General features: G+C 51.6%; 1 protein-coding gene across 1 annotated transcript in view; it reads left to right on the forward strand.

Moving 5' to 3' along the window:
* MYO9B (myosin IXB) overlaps window positions 1-26,038 on the forward strand; it is an 81,028-nt gene that overhangs the window by 18,104 nt on the left and 36,886 nt on the right. Inside the window, exons 3-5 of the mRNA XM_054578861.1 lie at window positions 20,636-20,730; window positions 25,355-25,417; window positions 25,920-26,019. Coding sequence (XP_054434836.1) covers window positions 20,636-20,730; window positions 25,355-25,417; window positions 25,920-26,019 — 258 coding nt within the window. The remainder of the gene's footprint in view (window positions 1-20,635; window positions 20,731-25,354; window positions 25,418-25,919; window positions 26,020-26,038) is intronic.

Below are 26,038 nucleotides of genomic sequence, written 5' to 3' on the forward strand. Positions count from 1 at the left end.
CTGGAGCCAGGTCATTCTCTGTGTTGGGCCGTCCTGCGCACTGGCAGGGTGCTGAGCAGTAGCGCTGGCCTCCACCCACCAAGTGCCACATACCGACTTCTCCCCCCTCGTTATGCTACCCGAAAAGTACCCAGACACCACCAAATGTCCCCTGGGGGACGAACCTCCCCTGGGGGAAAACAGCTGGCTTAGAGTCACAGCTTGTGATCCCACAAGACCTAGTCGCTGCTTCTCTCAGGTGCCACCATTTACAAGTTGTCCGTAAGTCCCAACCATTCTGAGCTAAACCAGGATACTTCCTAATAGTGAATAATTTGTTATTGGCCTTTGGACCCACTTGGGTGTCAGGCTTCAGCGGCCACAGTTTCCATCTGTTATCTCCCTGAGCCCTCACGACAGCTGTGCTCATTTTAAAGTTGAGGAGACCGAGCTGCAGAGAAGCATGCTGTTGTGCAAGTGTCCTGTGGCTGCCGTCACAGCAGGAATTTATTCTCACAGTTCAGGGGACCAGAAGTCCAGAATCAAGGCATGGGCAGGGTTGGCTCCTTCTGGAGGCTCTGAGGAAGAATTGGTCCCAGGCCTCTCTCCTGGGTTCTGGAAGCTTCCAGCAGCCCTTTGGCATTACTTGGCTCATGGCCACATCATTTAAGTCTCTTCCTCCAACTCCACATCGCTTTCTTCCCATCTGTCTCAGTGTCTCCTCTCTCCATAAGGACACTGTCTTTGGATTTAGGGCTCACCCTAAATCCAGGATGATCTCACCTATAGATCCTTACCCTAATTATATCTGCAAAGACCCTATGTCCAAATAAGAACCCATTCACAGGTTCCAGGGATCAGGACTTGGACATACTTGGTGGTGGGGGCATAGGGCGGAGACATGAGGCAACCCACTCCTGTCTGGGTTCTCCAGGCCACACTGCAGGCAGCCACAGCTGGACTAGGGCTGGAAGCAGCTGGAGCACGAGCCTGTGTTCATGGTGTCCCCCTGCATCTTTGTGAGCTATTTCCTCTGTCGCCTCAGCCGAAGATCGGCACCGCTTGTGAGTGTGCGGGACTTTTTACATACAGCTAAAGGAGAAGCTGAGTTGTTTTGGGGTTTGGTGTCACCAGGCTTCACCTCCCCCTCTCCACCCCCTTCCCCCCCCCCCGCCCCCCGCCGCGGGTTGCAGCCTCACTGTGCAATTCTGACCATAAAACAGGAAGGGGGCACTGTGGGAAGCCAGGTCCAATCAGCTGATTCGTTGCCTGCTGCATCAAACTGCTACTGTCAGTTTCGCACGATGTCACTTGGCTGTGCTCAGCATGCTGTAGCCTCTGAAACACCCCACCCCCAAACACAAAATGTGTGTGAACTTGCCTGAGCTCAAAACACTGAAGGTGCAGATGGCAGGCTCCCCAGGGCAGTGAGCGGCAGGGGACCTTCCTTCCTGTGCGCTGGTCCATCACGCATCCCAGGTGCCCTCGGAGAACCTTGCCCCTGCAGATGCAGCAGCCCATGGCATCGGCCACTGGGCTGGCCTCCAAATGCTCCCAGGACATGTGCCTCTTCCTCGGCCACAGACCTCAGCATCGAGGCAGGACGCGGAGGCTTAAGGCCCAGCTTCTCTTTGTCTTTCCTGAACTGTAATAAATGCCACCAGCATTTGCAAATGCATGTGGGGTTTTAATTTCGAAAGCAGAAATGAAATGAGGATCCTTGCTGGCTGGGCTGTGTTCCCAAGTGGCCAGAGGCTACTGTGTGCCAGGGTTTGGGGCCTTCGTGTGGCCGCCTTGCCCTGGCCCAAGCAGTGAATGGAGGCTGAGAGACAGCGACTCCCCTAGCTGCCCAGCACGCCCACAGGAGATGGGGGAGCTGGGACAGCAAGACGCAAGACCCCGCGCGTCCTGGAGAGCTTGCTGCTGCCTCTAACCTGGGGCTGGGATCTGTGCCAACCTCTGTCGTGAGCACCAAGCCCCGCTTAGGGCCCCATAGACCAGGCTCACATGACTCCAGACTGTCCCTGGGCCCTCTTTTACCTGCTGGGCTGCTGGATCTGTTCCCACTACCCTCCGTCAACACTAGGCCACCTGCCTAGGCAGGTCACCCAGAACCACATGGCATCATCCACCTTGACCTGTGCCCTCATGGACACCTACCCAGGCTGTACCCTTTCCTCCTGCAGGGCACTGAGAGGCCAGCCCAGTGTTGGGGGCACACAGGCAAAGCCAGTCAGCCAGGATGACAAGAGCTAGAAGGTTCTGCAATGAGGGGTGTGCTTCTGCAGTTAGGGTTTCTGTTTAAGAGCTTTTCTGAGACATAACGCACCCATTTCAAGGGAACAATTCAGTGTTTTTTAGCACATTTATTATATTGTCCAACTAGCACCTCTTTCTAGTTCCAGAACATTCTCATCACCTCCAAAGGAAACCCCGTTAGCAGCCACTCCCCATTTCCTCTCCCCGCAACCCCTAGTAACCACCATATGCTTTTTAGAGCTCTCAGAAGTCTCTAGCAAATGGTCAAAGCTCTGGCTGGCCAGGGCCACCCTAGAGGTTGGGTGGCTGGCTGGAAGTTCAGCGATAGGAACATCGGGGTCACCTCCTGACGTGGGAGGGAGAGTGAGAGCCTAGGATGGACTTCCGGGAGAATAGACAGTATAGGGAGATATGGTGGTTCAGGGATGGAAGGAGAAGGTGCCGTGTGTCCTGGAAGCCGGGCTATTGAGTGCCGCTGAGGGAGATGGGCCCCACCTGCGTGGGTGCAGAGGACAAGGAACAGAATCTCTGACTGCATCTGTCCCCGGTGTGGCCTCCCCAGGATGTTTGGGGAAGCAGTTTGAGGGGCCACAGGCTGCCAGAGCAGCCCAAAGGAGGAAGGTGCTAAGGCCAGAACCCCAGAGCAGGAAGGGGACAAAGGCAGGCAAATCGTACAGAGAACTGGAGGGTGCATAAGGCCTCACAGACAGAAACACAGCGAGACAAAGGCCATGCTTCCACGCCACCAATGTCTAGGCACTAATGGATCCTTTTTCTGGGGTGAGGTGTCCTGTTCAATATTGAGCAGCAGCCCTGGCCTCTACCTACCAGGTTCCAGTAGCACTTCCCTCTCCAGTTGTGACAATCAAAAATGTCCCCAGACATCACTGAGTGTCCCTAGAGGGGCAAATCACTCCAGTTGAGAATAAGTTCATGCAAAGACTGATTTCAGTTTAACAGATGTTTTATGTTCTGTGCCTAAATAGGTTCAGATTTATTTTATTTTATTTTTTTGGTAACGTCTTGCTGTTGCTGCACATTGGTACTACTGTATTTAGTGCCATCCCTTGCACCTCATGGTGGCTGGTGGGCCAGGGAGCAGTCCCAGCTGGTGTTCTCCTTCACCAGTGAGGAGTGACTGGTGGTGTTGTATCCCCCACCCCCACACCCAGGCCAGCCACAGCCAAGAGAATGGTCACTGCCCACCCAAGACCAGAAATGTCCCAGAGTCTTAGCTGTCATCCACAAAGCATGCCTGGGTGCAAGGGTTGGCTTTTTCATCCAAGTTTGGTCTTCTAGGAGAACTGAGTGACTTCTTAAAATATTTTCTTTGACACTCTCATTCATCCTTTAATGCATAAATCAATACAAAAATTTTTTTCCATTAAAGAAGTAAAATGTGCCCTGACCAGTGTGGCTCAGTTGGTGGGGTGTCACCCCACAGAGTGAGGGGTCACCGGTTCTCTTCCTGGTCAGGCTGCACGCCTGGGTTTCTGGTTCTATCCCAGGTCAGGGCAAGTACAAGAGGCAACCAGTGGGTGTTTTTCTCTCACATCAATGTATCTCTCCCTCTCTTTCCCCTCCATTCTCCTCTCTCTCTCTCTCTCTCTCAAGAGAAATAGATAAAATCTTTTTCTTTTAAGTGAAATGTTACATATGTACAGATGGCTCATTTAAATTTGTCAAATGTTACAGCATTAACTTCTCCAGGCCACTAACCGATGCATTCATTGTGTTCCGCTGGAAGAATTATTTATGGAAATGGACAGAGAATCCTGAGAAAGAAAAGAATGAATGACTTTTCCTAGCAAAAGACACTTAATAATTCTGTAAATGCAACAAGATATGTGAACTTGAAATGCAAGCATATATTTTATTTATTCATTCATATAAAATTTTTTTATTCCTCACCCGAGGGTATGTTTATTGATTTGAGAGAGGGAAAGAGAGAGATGGATTGGCTGCCCCCTGTATGTGCCCCGACTAGGGTTCGAACCCACAACCTAGGCATATGCCCTGAATGGGAATCAATCCCAAAAGGAATGGGAATCCTTTTGGTGCATGGGACTATGCTCCAACCAGCTGAGCCACCCTGGCCAGGGCTGCAGGTGAATTTTTCCCCCCAAGATTTCTTTATTTTTAGAGAAAGGGAGGGAGAAAGAGGGAGAGAAACATCATTGTGTAGTTGCCTCTCATACACCCCTGGGGACCTGGCCCACAACCCAGGCATGTGCCCTGGCTGGAAATCGAACCGGCGGCCCTTTGGTTCGCAGGGCGGCGCTCCATCCACTGAGCCACACCAGCAGGTGACTATTTTAGTAGGCCACTATTAAATTCTCTTTTAGTGTTCTCAATTAAATTCTTTAATCCAGCCAGCCCTCGATTTTCTTATTAATAAAGCTTTGGATGTTGGTTTAAATAATTTAAAAGAAATTTCTAGATATGAGACTAAGGCTTAAACTATTTTAAGAGCTGCTTGTCAATGCCCAAAAATGCAGTGGCTGATTTGAGGACCCTCAGAGCTGAAAAGTTGCATGTTCCCTGCGGGTTTTCTAGCAAATGAATGTAAGAGAGCACTCCTGGTGGTTTTCTGATGCATCTAGCACTGGAATTGTCGCCCCTCCACCCCGCTCCTCCTGGGGCGACTTTCTGAGTCTAATGCCAGGTGTTGGCTGTGGCTCAGCTGTTCTCCTGTAAGCATCTCCCCGGCAGGAAGCAAACCGGGGGCGCTGTGGTGGTTCTCAGTGCTGCTGGGGAGCGCGCATGGCTTTTCGCTGCACTTTGGCAAAAAGTGATGCATTCTATTATCACTTTTGGTTTCACCTGAGTGCTTTTTTCCTGTGACATTTCATTTGTTTTTAATGTGTTTTTGCTTACTTGAGGTTTAATTTCTTTTCATACGGAGCAGGAATTGGCAAATTACAGCCCAGAAGTTAAATCTGCCTGTTTCTGTCAATAAAGCTTTATCGGCACACACAGTCCCCTCATTTACTATCGTCTGGCCTGTTTCTATAAAGTTTTATTGCCTCACAGCCACAGCCAGTCATTTGCATACTGCCTGTGGCTGCTTTCAGGCCACAACAGCAAAGCAGAGCAGTTGTGACAGAGACCATGTGGCCTACAAAGTCGAAAATATTTACCACCTGGCCCTTTGCAAAAGAGATTCGCTGAGTCCTCATACCTATGAGTAATCAGAACATTCTAGAACATTCCACAGTTTCTACAATCATACTGCTCACCTCTGCTGAGCTCTACCTTCTTAAATGTAAGGAAACCAGATTCCCACCCTCATTCCATTGACATGTATCACCACCTCAAATCTCTACATTTATATTCCTGCCACATATAGACACATATATCTATAAACATCTTTCCACAAGGGTCTCTGATACTGTATTTTGTAATAAATGTTTTGGGAGTGTTCAGGGTTCTATTCCTGTCACAGAGCTTCTAAAGCCCTTTAACATTTCCTAAGAGCATGAGAAAGGTGTCATGGTTATGTTAATGGGTGGCTTTTGGAAAGCACCTAAGAGTGGGGTCTGGTTCTCAGGAGAACCAACTATGAGATTAGAGGGCTGGGACTTTCTGCCCCACCCCCTGACCTGTGGGGAGGGCAGAGAGGCTAGAGATTGACTCAGTAGCCAATAGCCAGTGACTTAAGTGATCGTGCCTGTGTTATGAAGCCTCCTTCAAAACCCAAAAGGAGGAAGTTCAGAGAGCTTCTGTACCGCTGAACACTGGAGGCGCTGGGAGGGTGGCGTGCCCAGAGAGCGCATGGAAGCCCCCTGCCCCTTCCCCACGCCTTGCCCTGTGCCTCTCTCCCATCTGGCTGTTTTCGAGTTTTACCCTTTTACAATAAACCAGTGATCTGTCAGTAGTAATTTAACTGGTTTCCTGAGCTCTGTGAGCTGCTTCAGCAAATTAATAGAACCCAGGGAGGGGGTCATGGGAACCTCCGCTTTATAGCCAGTTGGTCAAAAGCACAGGTTACAACTTGGACATATGATGGGCATCTGAAGGGAACATGGGAGATAGTCTTACGGAACTGAGCCTTTAACCTGTGGAACCTGGCATCATGTCCAGGTGGACAGTATCAGAATTGAGCTGAATTGTAGGATGCACACCTGGCATCAGAGACCTGCTTGGTGTGGGGGAAATAACCACCTGCCGGATTTGGTGTCAGGATCATGGGGTCTTAAAGTGGTTTTGCACAGACTGGAAAGGAGGGCCTTGGTGCGGACGTCCTGCGAGATCCTCATAAGGCAGGCTCCATGTTTCGGCTCTCCGCGGGCTCGCTAGCCTGAGTCCACAGGCAGGAAAGCTCTTACAGCTCTGGCTGAGGGTGGCAGGGGCTGTGTGGGGGCTCCAACCCATCTTGTGCCCTCCTGGAAGGCCCTCTGAGGGTTTCTGGCTGCGCCCTGGGCCCTGAGGCCTACATCCTTACTGTGGGGCCACACAGTCTGCCAGGGGCACAATGGGACGAGGACACCAAGCCAGACCCCAGGGCCCTCTGGGTTCCTTTTTTCTCCCCAACGCCTGAGTCCTCTGTGAGCTACAGGGAGAGGCTGGAGCTGACAGGACCAGGCCAGAAGTGCGCGCCCAGAGTCGTGGCACCCTCCGAGGAAGCTGGCATTTGTGTTGTTGGGTGTGTGGCCAGATGTTCTGGAGCTCACAGCGGCGGGGAGGAGGGGGGTTATTCAGCCAGAGAAAGGAGCAGGACAAGCCTCTCATGGCCCTGGTGGAGGTGGCGGCATTCCCAGCCCCAGTGCCTAATACTAACCAGTAGGCACACGTATCTGTCTCACCACAGGAAGTCACAAGATGAAGAAAACTGAGGAGGCAGCTTTAGGAGCTGCCGGTATCAGAGGTAGCTGAGAAATGGGGCTGCACCAGAGTGGGAGGGGGTGCAGAAGGAGGAGAGGGTGTCTGTTGGGGGGGGTTCTATAGAGGGCTGGGGCGTTTAGGGGTCCCTGGAGCACCAGGGAAGGGGTGGCCATCCAGAAGGCAGGGCCACCAACACTCCCTGCCCCTGCTGTGCCCTGCAGAGGTTCGAGGCCACCCTTCTGGCCTGCTGCATAAAAGTGCAGAGCCCTGACACTTTGCAGTGATCTGAGGCTATTTTAGACAAAAGGGGAAGTTATATTTTTGGGAATGCTGCATCTAAGAGAAGAGTGAAATTATGGGGTGTATTTTAGGCACCCAGAAAGGCCTCCTTGGAATTTGCAGAAAGAGTTGATTAAAAGGCGAAGCATTGCTGAGGCCTGGGACACCGCCCTGCCCCAGTGTCCTGGGCACTTTGCTGCACCAGGGCTGGGCAGTGGGTGGGGATGTCTGTCCGTCTGTCAGCTGTATCTGCCTCTCTGTTTGGAGCAGGAATGTGGCTGGGAGCATTGAGCAACCACAGGCTCTGGTGGCCTATTTGTTTTCTAGCTATTATCCAGGATAAAGTGGCTCCAGAGTCACTGTCCCCAGCGTCACTGGGGCTGCCTTCTGAAGTTTCCTTCTATGTCAGTCAGCAGCCCTTCAAGACACCGAGGCCTCCAGAAGTGGCCTGTCTTTGGGAAAGGCCAACGAGCCTGAGGCTCACAGTCACCTGCCCAGCGGCTGCCCAGCTCTATGACCCTGGCTTGTGGCTGCTGACTGCCTGCTCCCAGGTGGCCTGGAGAGTGGCCCCACCTGTCAGGGGTCAGGTATTTAGGCCCAGAGCCTTCCATGGGGTGGGCTCCTTGTGAAAGACTAGATGTTATCATCATCCATTTATGGCGGAGTGAGTCACAGGAACCTGTGAGAATTTGGAGTCCCATTTAGCACTTCCTGGCCGCATGGGGATCTCCAGGGGCTTTTGTGGAGATTTTAACTGAGGCTAAAGCTAAGTTCTCAGCCAGGGGTGATGCTGCCTCCAGGGGACATTTGTCACCATCTGGAGCCTGGTATCCAGTGGGCAGAGACCAGGGATGCTGCTCAACACCCTACAGTGCACAGGGCAGCCCCTCTGCAAAGAATGATCCAGCCCCAGATGCCCACGGTGGCAAGGCTGAGAAACTGGCTCTGGTTTAGGCGCCTTTGGGATGTACAGTAGAAGCTCTGGGCTGGGACTCATGAGCAAAGGGCAGGGAGGCACATAGATCCCGTAACCTGGACAGAACTTTTCATTGGAAAATATTGGTGAGATTGTGGGGAGGGGAGGGAGAAGATGACGAGGACGCACGGCCCCTGAGGGAAGATCTCCAATTCTACCAGAGCGCCTGGGCTGGTTCTCGACCCCCAGCATGTGGCGTGCACCTGCCATCACAGCTTAGCACCAGCAGGCCATCAGGGCCAAGGGCTGCCCCTGCCAGGAAGCCAAGTGGGCCCAGGTGGCCAGGCCCAGCTGCCTGTGCTCTGTGTGACCTACAGGAAGTCGACCTCTCTGCCTCCCAATCTCTCTCCTGCCCCAGGGCCTGTGTGCATGAGCTGTACCCTCAATCTGGGATACTCTCGTCACTGTCCTCTAGCTAAGTCCTGTCCCAGCCCCTGCCACGCTGCACCCTTAGGATCCGAAGGGCCATTCGGTGTTCGGGGGCTGTTCGTTTCTTTAGCAAGCCACCCAGCTCAGCAGCCCCGGTGTCAGCTGCGGAAGAGCAGGGAGAGAGTGAGTGCTGAGATGAGGTCACAGTGACACCAAGGAAGGGAGGACACCTTTTGAGGACCCCAGGGCAGTCCTCCTGTGTGTGGGGAGGCTTCCATGCCCGTTCCAGAGCTGCCTCATAAAGAATGGTAGGCACCGGGGAGGGGCCCTCCAAAGAGACAAAGGCTAGAAGTGGGCTTGGGTTGGAAAGTCAAAGAGAGACTTGCATCCACCTGAAAAAGGGGGGGCTGGGGGCACTCAACCCCAACCACTGGGGTGATCACAGGGCTTTTGGATCCCACAGTCTTCCTGGGCTCAGGTCAGTACCAGCCGTGGCTCCCTTAACTCAAGGAAGATGGTGACCCACCATGCAAACAAGCTGTTGCACTTACTGCCCATTTTCAAAGCAGAGGAGATACCCTGGAGATCACTCAGCCGTAACGAGGACTGAAGCGCTGACACGGGCTAGGTGTGGCTGAACCGCGAAAACATGTTGAGTGAGAGAAGCCACACACAGAGGTCGTGTACTGTATGGCCCCATCTGTATGAAATGTTCAGAGCAGGTAAATCCGTAGACAGAAAGCAGATTAGTGGTTGCCACGGGCTAGGGACAGAAGAACAGGGAGTGACTTGTCATGAGTGCAGGATTTCCTTTTGCGGTGTTGAAATGTTTTGAATCTAGATAGGGGTGACAGTTGCACAACACAGCAAATGTACTGTGTCACCAAATTGTACATTAAAATGGCTAAAATGGTGAATTTCATGTTATGTGAGCATTAGAACAATTAAAACAAATGCAGAGCGGGCTTTGCACGTCTGGAACACTCCCTACCCGGAATGCCCTCCACTAGGGCTCCCCACATCCAGCTTCCAGATTCCTTCCCATAGAGCTTGTGTCTTGCTGCTAATAGTAGCCGGAGAAGAGAGGGTTAAAAAGCATGCACGCCTCAGTCACATCGGTCAGACGCACTGAAGCTGAGCTTCCCTAGACCTGGTCCTTTGGGCTCTTGCTTCTTTGGTGGCCCTGAGCACCATCTCTCAGAGCCCAACTGGAGCCCAGGATACAGCAGTGGGACATGGGACTGGCTCGGGGTCAAACCTAACCCCTGTCCCTAAGGAACAGACCATAGATGGAATCTCTCCAACAAGGGTGGCAAGTGTCTCCAAAATGTTTTATCCAACCATGTGTCTTGAACAGCGCCGTTTTCTTTTTTCCTTTTTTTTTTTTTTAAGGTTTTGTTTACTTATTTTTAGAAAGAGGGGAAGGGAGAGAGGGGGGAGAGAAACATCGATGTGCGAGAGACACATCGATTGGTTGCTTCTCGCATGCCCCCAACTGGGGACCTAGCCTACAACCCAGGTAGGTGCTCTGGATGGAAATCAAACCAGTAACCTGTCAGTTTACAGGCCGGCGCTCAATCCATTGAGCCACACCAGCCAGGGCACATCACCATTTTCATCCACAGAAGCCCACTTCAGACATTCATTGTGCTCATTGACAAAACTCCTGAGGTGGAGTGATAAAATTAGCTAGAGTGGTTTGCAGGCGTCGCTTTTGAGGTATACATCCTGGATTAAGCAGTTTAAGTTGAATCCCTTATAAAGTAGCTTAGCCCAGGGATCTGCCAACTGTTTCTGCAAATGGCTACGTAATTAGTATTTCCGGATTTTAGGGCCAAGCAGTCTGTCTTGCAACAACTCATGTCTTGCAACAACTCAGCTCTCCATTCACCCAGCTCTGCTTTGTAGGGCCAAAAAGCAGCCACAGGCTGTATGTAGTGAATGGGTGGGGCTGAGTGCCAATAAAACATCATTTACAAAACAGGCAGTGGGAAGAAACATCAGACAGGCCCAAACTGACAGGCATTATCTGACCATCCTCAAAACTGTCAAAGCAAGGACATTAGGGAAAAACTGAGAACATCCAAATAAATAAAATGTAGACTTAGTTAATAATAATATAGTAATACTGGGTTATTGGTCATGACAAATGCAGCATCATCACGTTAGTAACGTAAGAAGCTGAATGTCGGGTATACGGGAATTCTCTGTAATTCTCTTACAGCTTTCCTGTAAATCGAAAAAGTTTATTTTCTTAAAAGGCACCAAGCCAGATTTGGCCAGCAGGTTTGCGGACCCCCAGCTTAGACAAGCTCCCACAGCCCCCGTGAGGTATGTGAATCAAATCTCAGGCAGGTGAGGTCGTGGCAAACTGAACTCCGACCTCATGCCCCTTCGCCTTCTCCCACTTCCCCAGTTTAGTCAGCAGCGCCGTCTCCAGTGGTCTTTGGTCTTTCCTCGCTATTGCCATATCCTGTTGTATCTTCCTCTGAAATGTTCCCCACCGCTGCCTGGGCTCTGGCCACACGGTCCCGCTGATACGTGCAGGGGAGAGTGTCCTGGAGCCGGGGTGGGGTCCTGAGCACCAGTGTCCTGGCTGGGTCCTCATTAGGATGCAGTACAGTCGCTTGCAGGGAAGGTGACTTAGGCCTCCAAGCTCGTTTTCCTCTCTGCCTAATGGGCAGACAAGCCCTTGTTTCTCAGGGCTGTGAGGACACAGAGCCAAGAAGCGAACGCTCCTCAGCAATGGCTTCTTCTCCTGTGCCTGTTCCTGCATCATCCCAGGCACCTGGTTTCTCCTGCCCCCGCCCTCCACCTGAGCGCGCTTGGCAGAACAAGGTCATCCCATGGCAGACGGGGATTGGACCCGCCTGGCGTCGGCGTGCAGATGGGGAGCGGCCGATCTTGGTGAGACCCTGGAATGTGAAAGTTCCCGCCTCTCAGGGCTAAGCAATGGGAAAACAGTCTGATTAGACTAAGTTTACCGGAAGCAAATCTCTTAGCTCTGTCTGGCCTTTGACTGTCACGATTCCTGCTTCAGAAGTTCAAGAAAGACATCCTTGTGTTTTATTTCTCCCCAAAGATACTTCACACCCATAATAAACCTTAGAGCAGTAGTTCGCGCCCTTCCAGGAGTCAGAAGAACCCGCCTCCACCTCTGATATGAGAATTTAGATCTCTTGGCATTTCCAGAAATTCTACAAGACTGTGTCTTTAACAAGCCCCCATGACCCCTACCTGGATTCTCAACCTTGTCTCTCCCTCACTCCTACCAGAACCGTATGGTAGTGGCGACTCACCCAGGGAAAGGGCAAGGAGCTCCAAGATGGCAGATTTGCGAACCCCAGTAATAGAGGGTGTGGAGAGAGACCTGCAGGGAGTGTGGGGGAATGCGCTGGAGACCACAACTCTCCCTGCAGCCCACCACAGGGAGGTTCCCTTTCCTCATGAGTGCAAATGCTGGGTTCTGCTGCATAGAATGTACCAGAAGTCCATGCTTTTCTCATTTTCAGCACTGGAGTCCTGCAGTATGAGAATTGTGTAGGGAAGCAAACGTCATCCTCAGAGGAAAGATTCCATAATGAAGTCACCCACTTACAGAGTGAGCCCCTCACTCACAGTCCTCTCTTAGCGCGGCCAAAACCGGGCTCGGTCCTGTCCGTCCCCCAAGAACCAGTGGGTCCTCTCTCCTGAATGCAGATCAGTTGCAAAGTGAAATCGAAAGTCTTGCAAGTGGTGCAAGATTTTAAGAAGTCATTGAAAATGGCCTGGCAAATTGCTCCAGCCTCCAGCCACTCAGCCACACTCACAGGTAGCAAAGTGTACAGAGGGAATGATGGAGGGAATGAGTCCATGTGCTGCTAAGTTTAAATGAGCACAATCCACCTATTAAAATGAGAGGATATTCAGCTTGGCTCATAAAGCCAATTTCAACTCTAAGCCTTATGAACAAGACACCTAAACCAAAATGGTTTCAGAAGCTACAAATAAAGGGATAGGCACTTGTCGAACAAGCAGGTAGAGACAGGAGGAGCAGACCTGTGAGTTGGACACGGAGAAGGTAGAAAATGGGCCTCTGAGAAGACTCGTCATAATGCCAAAACTTCCATTAATATCCAAGGTATATTAGTTGTGAATATATATGTGTCCAACAACATAGCCACTGCCTGTACAAAGTGGAAATTATAAAAGGTTCTAGGAGAAACAGATATAAACATACAGGGTGGGGCAAAAGTTGGTTTACAATTGTGCATATGGAAAATAACAATAATAAATAATAATACAAGAATAAACTCTATTTTATGTACTCACAACTGTAAACCTACTTTTGACCCACACTGTGTAGCACAAGGCCAGCTGAGTGGACAGCAAAAGGCAAGGGTGTAAGATGGCCAACCCGTGTGCTTAAGGCAGATCATGTGACCATATTGCAAACCCTCCACTTTGATATAAATAAGGAACATTCACAAAATTCATTCCTTATAAGGTCCCAGAGAAAGCATCTAGAATTTCCAAAAGTAGAAATATTACCAGCAATATTCTTAACAATGTGATAAAACTAGAAATTAATTTTTTAAAGGCCCTTTCACATGGAAAATTTTTATAAATGTAAACTTCTGTTAAACAATTCTGAAAGGGGATCCAAACCAAAATTACAGATTTTCTAAAAGTCAGTGACAAAAACAATATTATTATTAGAATCCACAGGATGTATTTAAAACAGTAATAAGAGGACATTTTGTAGCTATAATTTCCATAAATATGAACAAATGAAAGTAAGTGTATTAATTTCATAACTCAAAACCTGAGAAAAAGAACCAAACCCCAAAGAGAATGGTTTGGGCGTTAAACGCATGAGCCCTCAGGGATCTCGACGCATTCCTCATATATATTTGACGCAGTGAGAAGCAAGCAGGACCCCCCTCAAAGCTTGATCTGTTTTTTAATTTATTCTGTGATCTAGCATGTGGCTTCATAACCTAAACCAAAATTTAGGGAAATATAAGATAGAATAACTTGCTTTATACTGCATTTCTTTTTTCTCCTTCTCCCTCTCCTTCTCCTCCCTCTTCTCCCTTTTTTCTTGTTTCTTCATTTCCCTGCCCGACCGCCCCCGGCCTCTACCTCTGGCATGGTTTGTCTTGAAACTTTGGGCCTTGGTGGGATCTGTCTGTTTCCAGAGGCATCATCCTGGACCCAGGAACCCTTGCCCTGTTTTCAGTGTTTCTGTATGTCTGCATCTGATACTCAGTATCATTCTCAATAAGAGTGACAGATCTGTTATGAACTGGGAGCACTAGGTGAGTGAGCATCATATCCCATCATCTCTTGGCTCTCTGCACCTGCCTGAGCCCATCTGTCTGTCCGTCCATCCATCTGTCCAGCCAGCCACCCACTGGCTGTCAAGAGCCTGCTGGGTGCCCTAAGTCCCGTGGGCGACCGGAAGAGAACAGACCCAAGCCAGAGGCTGGGCGTCTGCCAGGCGCTGGATAGCCTCCATTTCTCCATCTGTGAGTCTGGGAGCCAGGAGGTGCGGGGGAACTCTCTACTTCCTGCCCTGCTTCTTTGTCCTCACCCCGCAGCTTCCCTTCCTGGAACAGGCCGCCCCCTCCTAAACCCAGTGCTCCCTCCATGCCAGCTCTGTGGAAAGTGAATCAGCTGTGCATCTCACTTCCCCACCTTCTGCCCCCTCCAGCTCCCAGGGAACAGCGGCTCTGCCTGTCTCTGGCTGCTCAGTGTCCCAGCTGTGCCCCGGGTGGGAGACCAGTCAGTCTGTGCGACACTCACGCCCTCTCATGTTCACCCTTCATGTGTCTGAGCGTCAGCGTCTTCTCCCAGCCCCATCGTGCCCTGGTCCCATGGGGAGAAGGGAGCGTCATTTTTCTGTAAACAGCCTGATTGAGGGTCAGTATTTTCAGCTCTGCCAGATCAGTCTCTGACACACGAGGCCTCAACTCCAATGTTTAGTCAAATGCAGGCGCGGCCCACATGTAAGCAGACGTGGCTCTACGCCAACAAAACCTCATTTGTGGGCCCTGAAAGCTGAATTTCGTACCATTCACACATGTCGTGAAGTGTTCTTCATTTTTTTTTCTCCCAAGCATTTAAAAACGTCAAAACCATTCTTAGCTCACAGGCCATAGAGAAAAAATAGCTGGCCGTCATTTGTCAACCCTGTAGAAGTCAGTGTCCCAGACTGCCTCACCCCCTGCATCAGGAGGGCATCCTCCACGCAGCTACGACGGCTCGTGTCCAGGTCGCCCATGGCTGCTTCGCCCTACAACAGCGGACTTGCGCTGTTGCAACAGAGCCCAAGTATTTATTACTTGGCCCTTCACAGAACGAGTTTGCCAGCCCCTGATTCACACAGTCCTTTCATCCTCAGCCCTGGGAGGCAGGGGTTTTCTCCCTAATTTTACAGGAAAGGAATTTGAAACCAATTAGTGCCAATTAACACAACTGACAGTAGCCATATACCTCCCGCCCTCCCACGAAGGCCAGGGGTTATTCGCGGGATTTCCACGCAGGAAAGCCCCAGCCCTGACTCCATGTCCCAGGGCTGTTTGCTCAGCAGACGAGGTGGAGCAGAGCCTTGGACCACGGGCCACTTGGTGGGCGTACTGCCCACAGAGCCCATTGCTCCAGGGCTGGCACAGCTGCGGGACACGTCTCAGGCCTCCTCCTACAGGGTTTGACTATCGTCCGTGTCCCCAGATGGGCACCACCTATCATTGGGCTTGGGCCAAGCGCTCTTTTACATGGAAAGGTACCCAGGAGCATGGAGAACACTTGGGAGAAGAATGACTTGGGTTCCAAGCAGTGGGGCCACTGCACCAGCACCAGCTTCCTGTTGAGTGTCTCGTTCTCTTCGCCATATGGCTTGAATGGGAGACCCAGAAGCAGGGGACAATGTCTATGTTGGCCCCATCTTTACCCGCTATCATGGCCTAATGTTTGCCAGTGTTCTTTTACCAATCTCAGCCTCTCCCAGCAACACCAGACACGAGAGATCCTAAAGTCCTTCATGGCTCATGATCTGAGGGGGGAAACGAGATGGCATTGCAGGGGTAGGGGTAGCATCAAGGCCACAGGTGGGGGCAGACCACCCACCCTGCCAGGGCAGGTTGCGAGGGCTCCCAGAGGCAGCAACATTCGATCTTGGCCAAAGCGAACCTGCAGGGCATACCTGTCAGAGCCCCCTGAAGAAGGTGGAGTCTTCGGAGGCTAGAATGGTGCCCAACACACAGCAGATGGTCAATAAATTGTTATCAGGTGAATGAATGAGACCACACACAAACCATAAACACTTGGGAAGTGAGGTCGCTGTGGCTAGAAGATCAGGAAAACAGAGAAGGCCAACCGTATGACTTAGACCAAGCCGCAAGAATGACCTAAAACTTTCCTCTGAGAAAGGCTGGACCTAGGTAAATCTGGAAACGATGATGTTATTCCAGGTTGGCCACTTCGGCCTGGCTGGAGGGCTGGTCGCCCTCCGTGGCGAGGCTGGGGAATTTCTCTCCAGGGCGTCCTGACCCAGGGCTCCCCTGTCGGTGTGGGAGATGGGCAAGTGCAGTGGCCTTTGAGCTCATTCCTCAGGTCTTTGGGTTCTGACATCTGAAAGCAAAACATTGTTTGCCTAATGCTGTTAGTCTCAAGGCTTGTTCGGTTTTCGTGTTGGACGTGCAAGAGGCCAGGTGTGAACTCAGGGGGCTCAGGCCAGGGTGGGCAGGAACCCCGAAAAGTCCCAGGCCAGTTTGCTTGACTCCAGGCACCGAGAATGGATGAAAAGAAGGAATCCGGGCTTCAGGGACTGAGAGCCCAACAGGCGGGGCGTGCGCTGGGAGTGGAGGTGCTGGGTTCAAGCCCAGGGCCACATCAACCGCCTGCTCTCAGACTTCATGGAGGTCAGCTGACCTCTGCACCTATGTTTGCTCATCTCGGATGGACACGGCACATCTGTCTGTCTCTTAGAGGAGAGAGAGCAGAAGAAAGAATGGGGAGCCCACAGCGGGCCTGGTGTGGAGCTGGTAGGTGCCACGGTTGTTGTAGGATGTGATCATCACCCTTTTCCCTAAAATAACTACCATGCACACCAACCGAGAGAACCATCCTGTTTACATAGAGTATGCACCTTCTAGAAATTTCTGGCTAAGTAGGATTCTCAACCCTTGATGTTTCCAATTAAAAACTTCTGACTCAAAAGAACCTCAAAGACAAAGGCAGCTAGAAGACATCCCTCACCCTGTTCCCAGCATCCTTGGCAGGGTGGGAGCCACCTAGTGGGCACACCGCGCCCCCCTGGGCCCCGGCCTGGTCTGCCCCTGTCAGAGGAGAGTGGGTACAGCAACTTTGTTAGTTTTACCTAGAAACCATGACTGGGTGCAGGGTTGAATTACAGGGTCATCTTTTTATGGCTTTTTCCCTTCTGTTGAGCACACCTTTAGTGTGGTTCTTGATATTTTTTTTGCAAAGTGTACACTTATGTTAGAAATGTGTATTTTATATTATAAAAGAGGAAAACGAGTTTCCGAGAAAATAGAGACTTTCCTGCAAAGTGTTTTGCCAGGGCTGTGGGTTTTCTGGCCTGGTGGGCAGATGGCATAAACATGTGGCTGCCCCAGAACCAAGGCCGCATTACATCGCATCATTGCTGGCGCTCGGTTCCCGCTTCCTCTCTGCTGTCCACCCCCAGCCTCATAGGGTCCACTGGGCGCACTAGCCGCCCTTGTGCATGGAGGCCATGCAAGTGTCCCTGGCCAGCCCCAGGAGCAGCTACACAATAACCCCTCAAAATGAGCGCCAGGCCAGCGTTTCCTCCTCAGATGTATAAATGCACCAACCGGATATTTTTAGATCAGCTTTGAAAAGTCACAGTGTGCTGAGACCGCATACCAGACGTGTGAGGTAACCGGGCCCCACGCTGGTAATCGCAGAACCAGAAAGCAAGTGGGCCCCACATCCCCAAGATATTCTCTCTTGTCCCCAGGACGCCAGGCCTGGCTGTTTCCTTAAAAATCACCACGATGACTTGTCTGGAGTTCAAAAAGGACCGCTGTGGCTCTTCGGGATGCGAATGTGCATTTCTGGGTGGCCCCTGGCAGGCCCTGGACCCGTGTGCTCCAGGCAGCCCAGCACAGAGAGAGGCCCGTTGCTCCGGGAAGGAGCCCATGCGGGGCTGGGCATGGCTTCACCATCTGCTCGTAGTTAGGACAGGCGGGCTTCGCAGGCTCTGGTAAGCACAGAATGGAAGGAGATGGATCCACTCCCTGCATTTCCAGGAGCGGTGCCTCAGGAACCCACAGGCTTTGCCCAAACGACAAATAGTTCTAAGGCTGAATTTAGGGGAAACTCGAGATTAAACCTAGAAAGACAGTCTTCTCCCCCAGGGGAGCCCTCAGCACCTACAGCTTCTGGGAGGGCCCACAAAATGGGAGGGAGAGTCCACCGAGGCTCAGATTGCTTCACCCTGCAAACCCCTTGTACCTGCATCTGTATGTGGCAGTGCTGCTCAGCCTGGGTGATTCAGCCATCTCTGGGGACATTTTTCATCGTCCCACATGCACTGATACCTGGCAGGTAGCAGTCAGGGATGCTGCTTAACATCCTGCAGTGTCCAGGATGGCCCCGTGTCCGAGGACGACCTGGACCTAAGTGTCAGCAGCACCAAGACCGGGAGCCTGGGTTCCAGAGACACCTGGAGAGAAGGGCGGACCCAGGCCTGGCCCCCAGCAGCTGGACCAACAGCTCGATCACATGTGTCAGGGCCTGGTGACAAGCCCCAGTGTCTAGTCAATCCCCCTACCAGAGACTTTTTCAAAACCCAGCAAATGATGAGTCCTGAGGAAGCGCTAGTGAGGAAGAGGAGGGTCGTGCTCGGCAGCTGCCGTCTGACTCAGGAGAGCATCGTCTCAGGCTGGGTTGCACTTCCACAAGCCCCCATGGAGGCCCCTAAAGCCCCTGGCTGACGTCCCCGCCCCGAGACCTTCCTTCGCAGTATGGGGCCAGGCCAGCTCTCGGGGGCCTCCCTTCCATCATCACTCTCCAACTCGGTGGCTGGCTCAGGTTTTATAGGGAGGTCTGTTCCCCAGGTCCAGAGCCCCTGGAGCAGTGGAGCAGGAAGTCACTCATCCTGTGACCCCATCAGCCAGGAGCGTGACCTGCATATGGGCCCAGGCGGGGCTCCTGCCCTGCTCTCCACTGAATGGAGGCATCCCTTAAGGAAACGTCATGCCTTTTTATGGGGCTTCTGCCCTCAGGCCGCCCCACCAGGGGCTCTGACCAAGGATCCGCCTGCATCCATCCCCTGCAGAATGAGGCCTTCGGAACACCCAGTCTCTGTGTCAGCACATCTCCCCGCTCCTGACTTCCCTGCAAGCCTGGCCACCAATCCCCGCCCTGCCCTTGGCCCCCCTATCCTACCAGCAGGCCTTGGCAGTGGCCTTGCCACCTCCTCCCTGCTGCCCTTGCCCACAGGCAGCCTCCCCACACGGCTGCGCTTCCTCAAACGGGAATCTTGGCAGCCGGACACCCTTCTCACTGCGGCCAGACTTCCCTTTCCCCATTTGATTCTGGGATATTACCCCACCGTGTCACCCCTTCCCCAGCCCCACTTCCCCCACCTCTGCCAGCCTCCATCTTGCTGAAACAGGGAACCCCCCTCCCAGGCACTTCCCCCAAGGCTCCATCACACCCTCTCCCTGTCTGTCCAACCCTCAGGGACAGTGGGCACCATGCGGGAACCTGGACAGAGCGCAGGGGGTGTTCTCCTTCATAATCTGGTGGTGGTCCCAGGGAGACCCGCCAGATGGCAGGCTGCATGCACTGTGCATACTTCCCTCTTCACATTGGGAATGCAGGTCTGATTCATGCCATAACATGGGTGAGCACCAAAAACATGCTGAGTGATAGCAGCCAAGCACAAAAAACCACGGAGTGTATGCCCCCGCTTATGTGAAATGTCCAGACCAGGCAAATACGCAAGGACAGAAAGCAGATTAATGGTTGCCAGCGGCTGGGGAAGGGCGAGGGCAGTGACTGCTAGTGAGAACAGGGCCTCTGTTTGGAGTGATGGAAATGTTCTGGAACTAGGTGGAAGTGATGGTTGTACAACATCCTGTATGCATTAAATGCTGCTGAATTCCTCACTTTAAAATGGTTAGTTTTATGCTTGGTTTTATGTTATATCAGTTTTACTGCAATTTAAAAAAATAATTTGCTGTGAACTGAATGTCATCCCACGAAATTGCAGGATCCCTCCAGGGTGGGACCTGTCCCTACATCTGCTCCTTCCCTTCCAGCCTGGTACCCTCCTGGAGCCCAGAGCTCATATCATCCCAGGGCCTGGCAAATTCCTTCTGGAAGGAGCCAGATAATAAATATTTTTGGCTTTGCAGGCCAGATGGTCTCTATCTCAGCCATTCTGCCTTCGCAGCTCCAAAGCAGCCGTGGACAATCCATTAATGAACAAGCCTGACCGGGTGCCAGGAAATCCTCATTTATGGACACTGAGACGTGAATAGAATTTTCACATGTCAGGAAATATTACTCTTCTTTGTTTCTTTTTTTCTTTTCTTTTTCTTTTTTAGCCATTTACAAATGTGAAAACCACTCTTGGCTTGTAGGCAGTACAAAAACATGCAGCAGACTGGATTCGGCCCAGGGGCCAAGTATGCTATACGAGCAATTATGACTAGGAAAAAATTCCGATGATTGGCATTTTTAATGTCTGACACTTAAAACTTGAGCCCCTCCCACAACCCAGACACGGAGATAAAGAGTGAGTACATTGGAACATACCTGGACTGCACACCTTTGTGTTGTCACTGGACCACTGAATGACTTCCAGCTCACAAATGTCCGCAATGCCCAGAGGGAACAGTGAGGCTCTAGGCTGAGGCCCGTGGAAATTTCATCCTCACCATCTGAAAACTATTTCTCTTTTCCTCGCAGGCTTTTGGGAACGCCAAAACGGCCCACAACAACAATTCTAGCCGATTTGGAAAATTCATCCAGGTCAACTACCTGGAGAGTGGCATCGTGAGAGGGTGAGTGGGCAGCCACCTGCACTGTGCGCTCCAGCCTTAGTCTGGGGTCCTGGGCGTCCCTGCAGGGGGCAGCCGGCCCAGGAGCTACATCCGTGAATCGCACAAGGGAGCCAGTGGGGTCTTAAGTGCCTGAAGATCTGAGCAGCAGGTCAAGGTGGGAGGTGTAGGTGGGGCAGGGGTGGCGCCATGGTAGCTGACCCTGCGGTCCCCAGGGCATTGAGGGTGGGCTTGGGCACCGGTGGAGTAAGTACAGTGATCTGGAGATGCTTGTGTGACGGGTTCGCTAAGAACAGAAGGACAGACCAGCCTGCTGCCTGGTATTAGTGAGGTTTCTAGTTTGACCGTCTGGGGTGCCCCAGGCAGAGTCAGTGTGGACTCTGGCACTTGCCAAACACGTGTCTCTTTAGCCAGAACAATCTGTGATCCTGAGTAGCAAAATGAGGCAGTTGTCCAAGGAAGTACTGAAGGGTGGGTGGATGGGTGGATAGATGGATGGGTGGGTGAGTGGGTAGGTAGTAACTGGATTGTGAAGCTAGTTGCCTGGTAGAAGTTAAAACAGACCAACATTTTGTGCCTGAAATATGAGTTCCTTAGGTGGAGACACGGTTACTTCAACTAAATGTAACCTTGAAATTATGTTTGCTTGTTTGTTTGCGCTCTGGGCAGTGGTTATGCTTATGAAACTATCTGGCAGCTTTGTGCAATGAATTAATGTTACAGGGAATTATCTGTTTTGTTACAGTTTTTAAGCCATAGTATCATTTCTGAATTCAGTTCTGTAGGATTTTTCTTCTTTAAAAGCATGTCTATTCTGTGTAGTTTCAATTGTTAAAAAAAGTTAATTGTGATTTAATACTGTGCACTGTTTTGGGGTTTTTATATGCAAAGTTCTTATAAGCCAAAAAAAAAAAAAAACTATTTCAAAGGAAAAGGAAAAAAGGGGCATTTCAGCACAACCTGTTGCTTGGACTCCACCCCCCGACCCCCAACTGCATGGTCCGGTGTGGGGGTCTGTGGTGGCAGTGGGGTCCGTAGAGGCTTCCAGCGAGCGGTGCTCTGGGCGGCAGGACCGGAAGCCCTGCGGGTGAGAGGTGGGGAGACCTGAGCACCAGGCCCCTGGAGGCCGAGAGAAGGCACCAGCATTGGAGGAGGAAGGTCCTCAAATGTGACAGGGACTGGGGCGTGATTCCAAACGATCTAGCTCTCTTGTTCGTCTATGATCATCCCAGCCGACAGTTCATCGTCAAAATGTGAGCGAGGATGTCGTCTTCGTGACTCCATTGGCCTCTGGCTTATTTCCTGCTGCCCAAGCGCTGACAGGCGGTGGTGTGGGTGAGGGGCTGTCAGTAAAGGGTCTCCTCCAGATCCTCCGTCCCCAGGGATGCTCAGGAGCTGGCGACCCGCCCCGCGTCCTCAGCTCCCCTCCCCGAGCACTGCTGGGCTCCCGCTTGGCACCTTCGTGGGCATCCCTACACACCCACAGGGTATGTGCCCCAATCAGTCAGAGACACCTGGAGCCACCCACTTGTCCCACAGGCCTCGCCTTCTCTCCACAGAGACCCTTCCTCTTTATTTAAAATTTTTTTCTTCTGTGGGTCCAGCAGTGTATGCCCAGAGTAGCTGACTGGACAGACAACCCAGAAACATACTCATTCTACAGTTCCAGGGGCCCCCTTGGGAGAAGCAGAAATGCTGAGAGGCTGCCTGAAGGTTTCCTGGGCCCTGGGCTGGCCCCACGGGCCTCGGGCTAGACACCGAGCCTTTGCTCCCAGCAGGCACCGCTCCGCTCCTCCTCCCCCAGCTCGCGCCTTCACGTGGCCTCTGGTCTCTGGTGTCCTATGGTTGCTGTAACAAAGCACCACAAACCCTGTGGCTTAAACCAACAGGATTTTTTTAAAGATTTTTTTTATTTATTTATTTATTTTAGAGAGAGGGGAAGATAGGGAGAAAGAGAGGGAGAGAAACATCAGTGCTTGAGAGAAATATCGATTCGTTGACTCTCGTGTGTACACCAACTAGGGACCGGGCCTGCAACCCAGGCATGTGCCCTGACTGGGAACATAACCAGTGACCTTTTGCCCAGCAAACAGAGTCACTCTGGCCACGGACCAACAGGAATTTCTTGCCTCACAGTTCTGGAGGCCAGAAGTCTGAAATCAAGGTGTCAGCAAGGCCAAGCTTGCTCTGAAGGATTTGGGGGTGGGGATCCTTCCTGCCTCTTCCAGCTCCTGTGGCCCCAGGCATCCTAGGTTTATGCCTGCGTCGCTTCAGTCTCTGCTTCCATCTTCACATGGCCTTGCCTTCTGTGTCTCTGTGTCTCTTATCTTTTAGAACACTTGTCATTGGATTTAGTACCTATGTAGGTAATCCTGGATAACCTTACCTTGGGTCCTTCACTAATTACATCTGCAAAGACGTTTTCCAAATAAGATTCCAGTCACAGATCCCAAGTGCATACATATACCTTCCGGGGGTGCACCAGCAAGAACTGGCCACCAGCAGAACGGCCCCGCCTGCCCCACCCGCTGCAGGTGCCCATTAGGGTCAGGGCCAGTGTCACTGAGTATCCGGATCTCATAGAGCAGCTTTTGAGAATCCTATCTGTGGCCTTGAATCCAGGAAAGGAAGTCCCCTCTTCGCCCACGACCATGGCCTGCCCACACACCGAGGCAGGAGATGCACTTCCTGTCTAGGGAGCGACTACAGCCAGCTCTCAAAGATCGGGCCCAGACCTGTTCTGCTTTTGGACAGGTGACACTTCTTGATGCCATTTCCTGTCAAGGCCAAGGGTCAGGGGCAGTCCATGCCTTACCCCAGTTCCCCAATTTTCAAGGCCTAGTCTTCCTGTGGGTTCAAAGGCTCAGTGCTGGAGGATCTCTGGTCCCCTACAAGCCCCCATAGGGGCCTGGGCCTCCAAGAAATGACAGCTCCACCTTGGCGAGAAGTTGCCATCCCACGCCGCCCCCCCCCCTGCCCCCCCGTCCCACCCTGCACACTGACACAGCCCAGAGAACTGGCCACAGGTAGAAACTTCACCAGGAGTATGGTTCCAGAACCAGGGGCAGCCTCCCTCCGGAGGAAAGCAAACTACTGCAAACTAAAATAGCTGCTAGTCCAGGGCAGGAATAGAAGAAAACATGGGTTTGAAAGAAGGGAGAACACAGGCCAAGGCCTTGGAAATCCACTTGTGTGTAATGTGTGCATGTGTCCTGTACAAGGCTACAGACAGAAGACTGCTACCCCAGAGAGACAGGCAGGCTGCGTCCAGCAAGTTCTGGACCTGCCACGCCTCGGGCATCAACTGCCTCTCTTGTACAATAGGATGGGCTCCGATGAAGTTGCCCTGCACACCCGCCCGGCTTCCATGCTTGGTGATAGTGGATCCCCTGGGAGACAGGGCCCTCAGGCCGCAGTGGGTGTGGAGAGGGCAGGTCCCATGCCAGGCTCAGCCACCTGCTGGGCCACCTCCCTCCTTTGTGGTCCCCAGCAGCATGTGGCCTCTCCATTTTAGTACCTCATCCACTAACAAAAGCCACAGTCCGCACCCCAGAGGGATGGGAGGATTCAGGGTGTTAAAGCCTATGGAACATTTGTTGTCACCACTCTTACTGTCGACAGGGTGGCTGCAGAGGGGCCTGGTCCCCACACAGCCTCATGGACCCATATCCATCGAATGCCCATCAGCTGATGAATGGATAAACAGAATGTGGCGTGTCCATATATATAGAATATTTTCCAGCCATAAAAAGGAATAAAGTTCTGATACATGAAGAATGTGGCTCAAACTCAGACTCCTTGGGCTGAGTGAAAGAAGTCAGACACAGTGTACATGCTGAATGATCCTATTTTTTTAAAATTCTAGAGAATCCAAACTAGTCTGAAGCGGGGGTGAGCAGTGCGAGCTTGCAGGTCGGGCATGGAGAGGAAGGACACAGGGGCCAAGGAGCCTCTTCTGGGTGGTGGATGTGTCCACTGTCTTGATCACAGTGGAGCGGTTCGTGGGTGTTTGCACGTATCACAACTCATCAGCTCGCACACTTCAAGTTTATTGTGCATCAATTACTCCTAATAAAGCTTTTTTTAAAAATGATACGGATTATGAAAGGAACCAGTCAAAACTCATCCCGTATTATTCAATAAAGTTGTAAAAAGAATAGAAAAAGAATTTGTTATCATCTTTTACTATCAACTGCAGAAACATTTCATTGCTGGGGAGATGGCGGGCACAAGGGGAGGCCTTCCTGTAACATCCAGGATCCCGTGGGTACCATCACCCCAGTCCCCACCTCCTGGGAGAGAGCTGCCATGTGATGCCCCCAGGCTTCTGTGCTTCCGGCCTGGGGAGCAGAAGTGGCCAGTCCAGGTTCCTTATTTCTATAGATGGTAGTCATGGGGTGAGGCAACATTTAGGGTAATTGTATTTGTGACATTTAGGTGGATTGTATTTACGACACTTAAAGCGGTATTTATGACATTCAGAGTGATTATATCTACATGCCAGTATAGGTTCTAAGTTTAAAGGAAGTTAATGGGCAGCTGGCTATACCATGGTAACAAATCATTCTAGTTCTTTTAAGAAAAACGGTATTAAAATGTAATGTTTTACTCTTTCCTTTAATGACAGAGCTGTTGTTGAAAAATACCTGCTTGAAAAGTCTCGCCTGGTCTCTCAGGAGAAGGATGAGAGGTAGGTGGGGTCTCCTCCCCCCCCCCCACCCCTGCCCGCAGGCTCCCCTGCCTTCCTTCTTCCTCCTCCCTCCTCGTCAGGCCCTGTGTCAGGGGACTGTGCCCTGAGGCCTTGCACCACTGCCCAGGGAGCGCCCAGCCCTATAGCCCCAGGCCTTGTGCTCTTGCCTCCTAAGTCACTTCTTGTGCTTATTTTTATGCCTCCCTTGGGTTTTTACCCATGTGGTCAGGTTAGGGGCCTCTCTGATTAACCAGGGAGCAAGATACACACCCACCACCCTCCCCCCTCCTCCCCACCCCCAAGAAATCTCACTGGAGGAGCTCATGTTTTGGGAGTGTTTTAAAGATGTAGTAAGAATCAACTTATTGTCTTAAATTGGGACATAGTTGAGGTGCTTTTTCCTCCCTGGTGTGGTCTGCGAAGCAATATTAGTAGTCGTTTGAAGAGTAACTGTTGCTTAGCCTCCAAAAATGACTTTTTCCCCCTAATTTTGATTCTGCAGAAACTACCACGTGTTTTATTATTTGCTACTTGGCGTCACCAAGGAAGAACAACAAGAATTTCAGCTCAAACAGCCTGAAGATTATTTCTACCTCAACCAGGTAAACACAGGGCCCGAGC

Source organism: Pteronotus mesoamericanus, unplaced genomic scaffold (assembly GCF_021234165.1).
Source record: "Pteronotus mesoamericanus isolate MK-2021 breed Mesoamerican mustached bat unplaced genomic scaffold, CSHL_Meso_final contig_502, whole genome shotgun sequence".
NCBI lineage: Eukaryota > Metazoa > Chordata > Mammalia > Chiroptera > Mormoopidae > Pteronotus > Pteronotus mesoamericanus.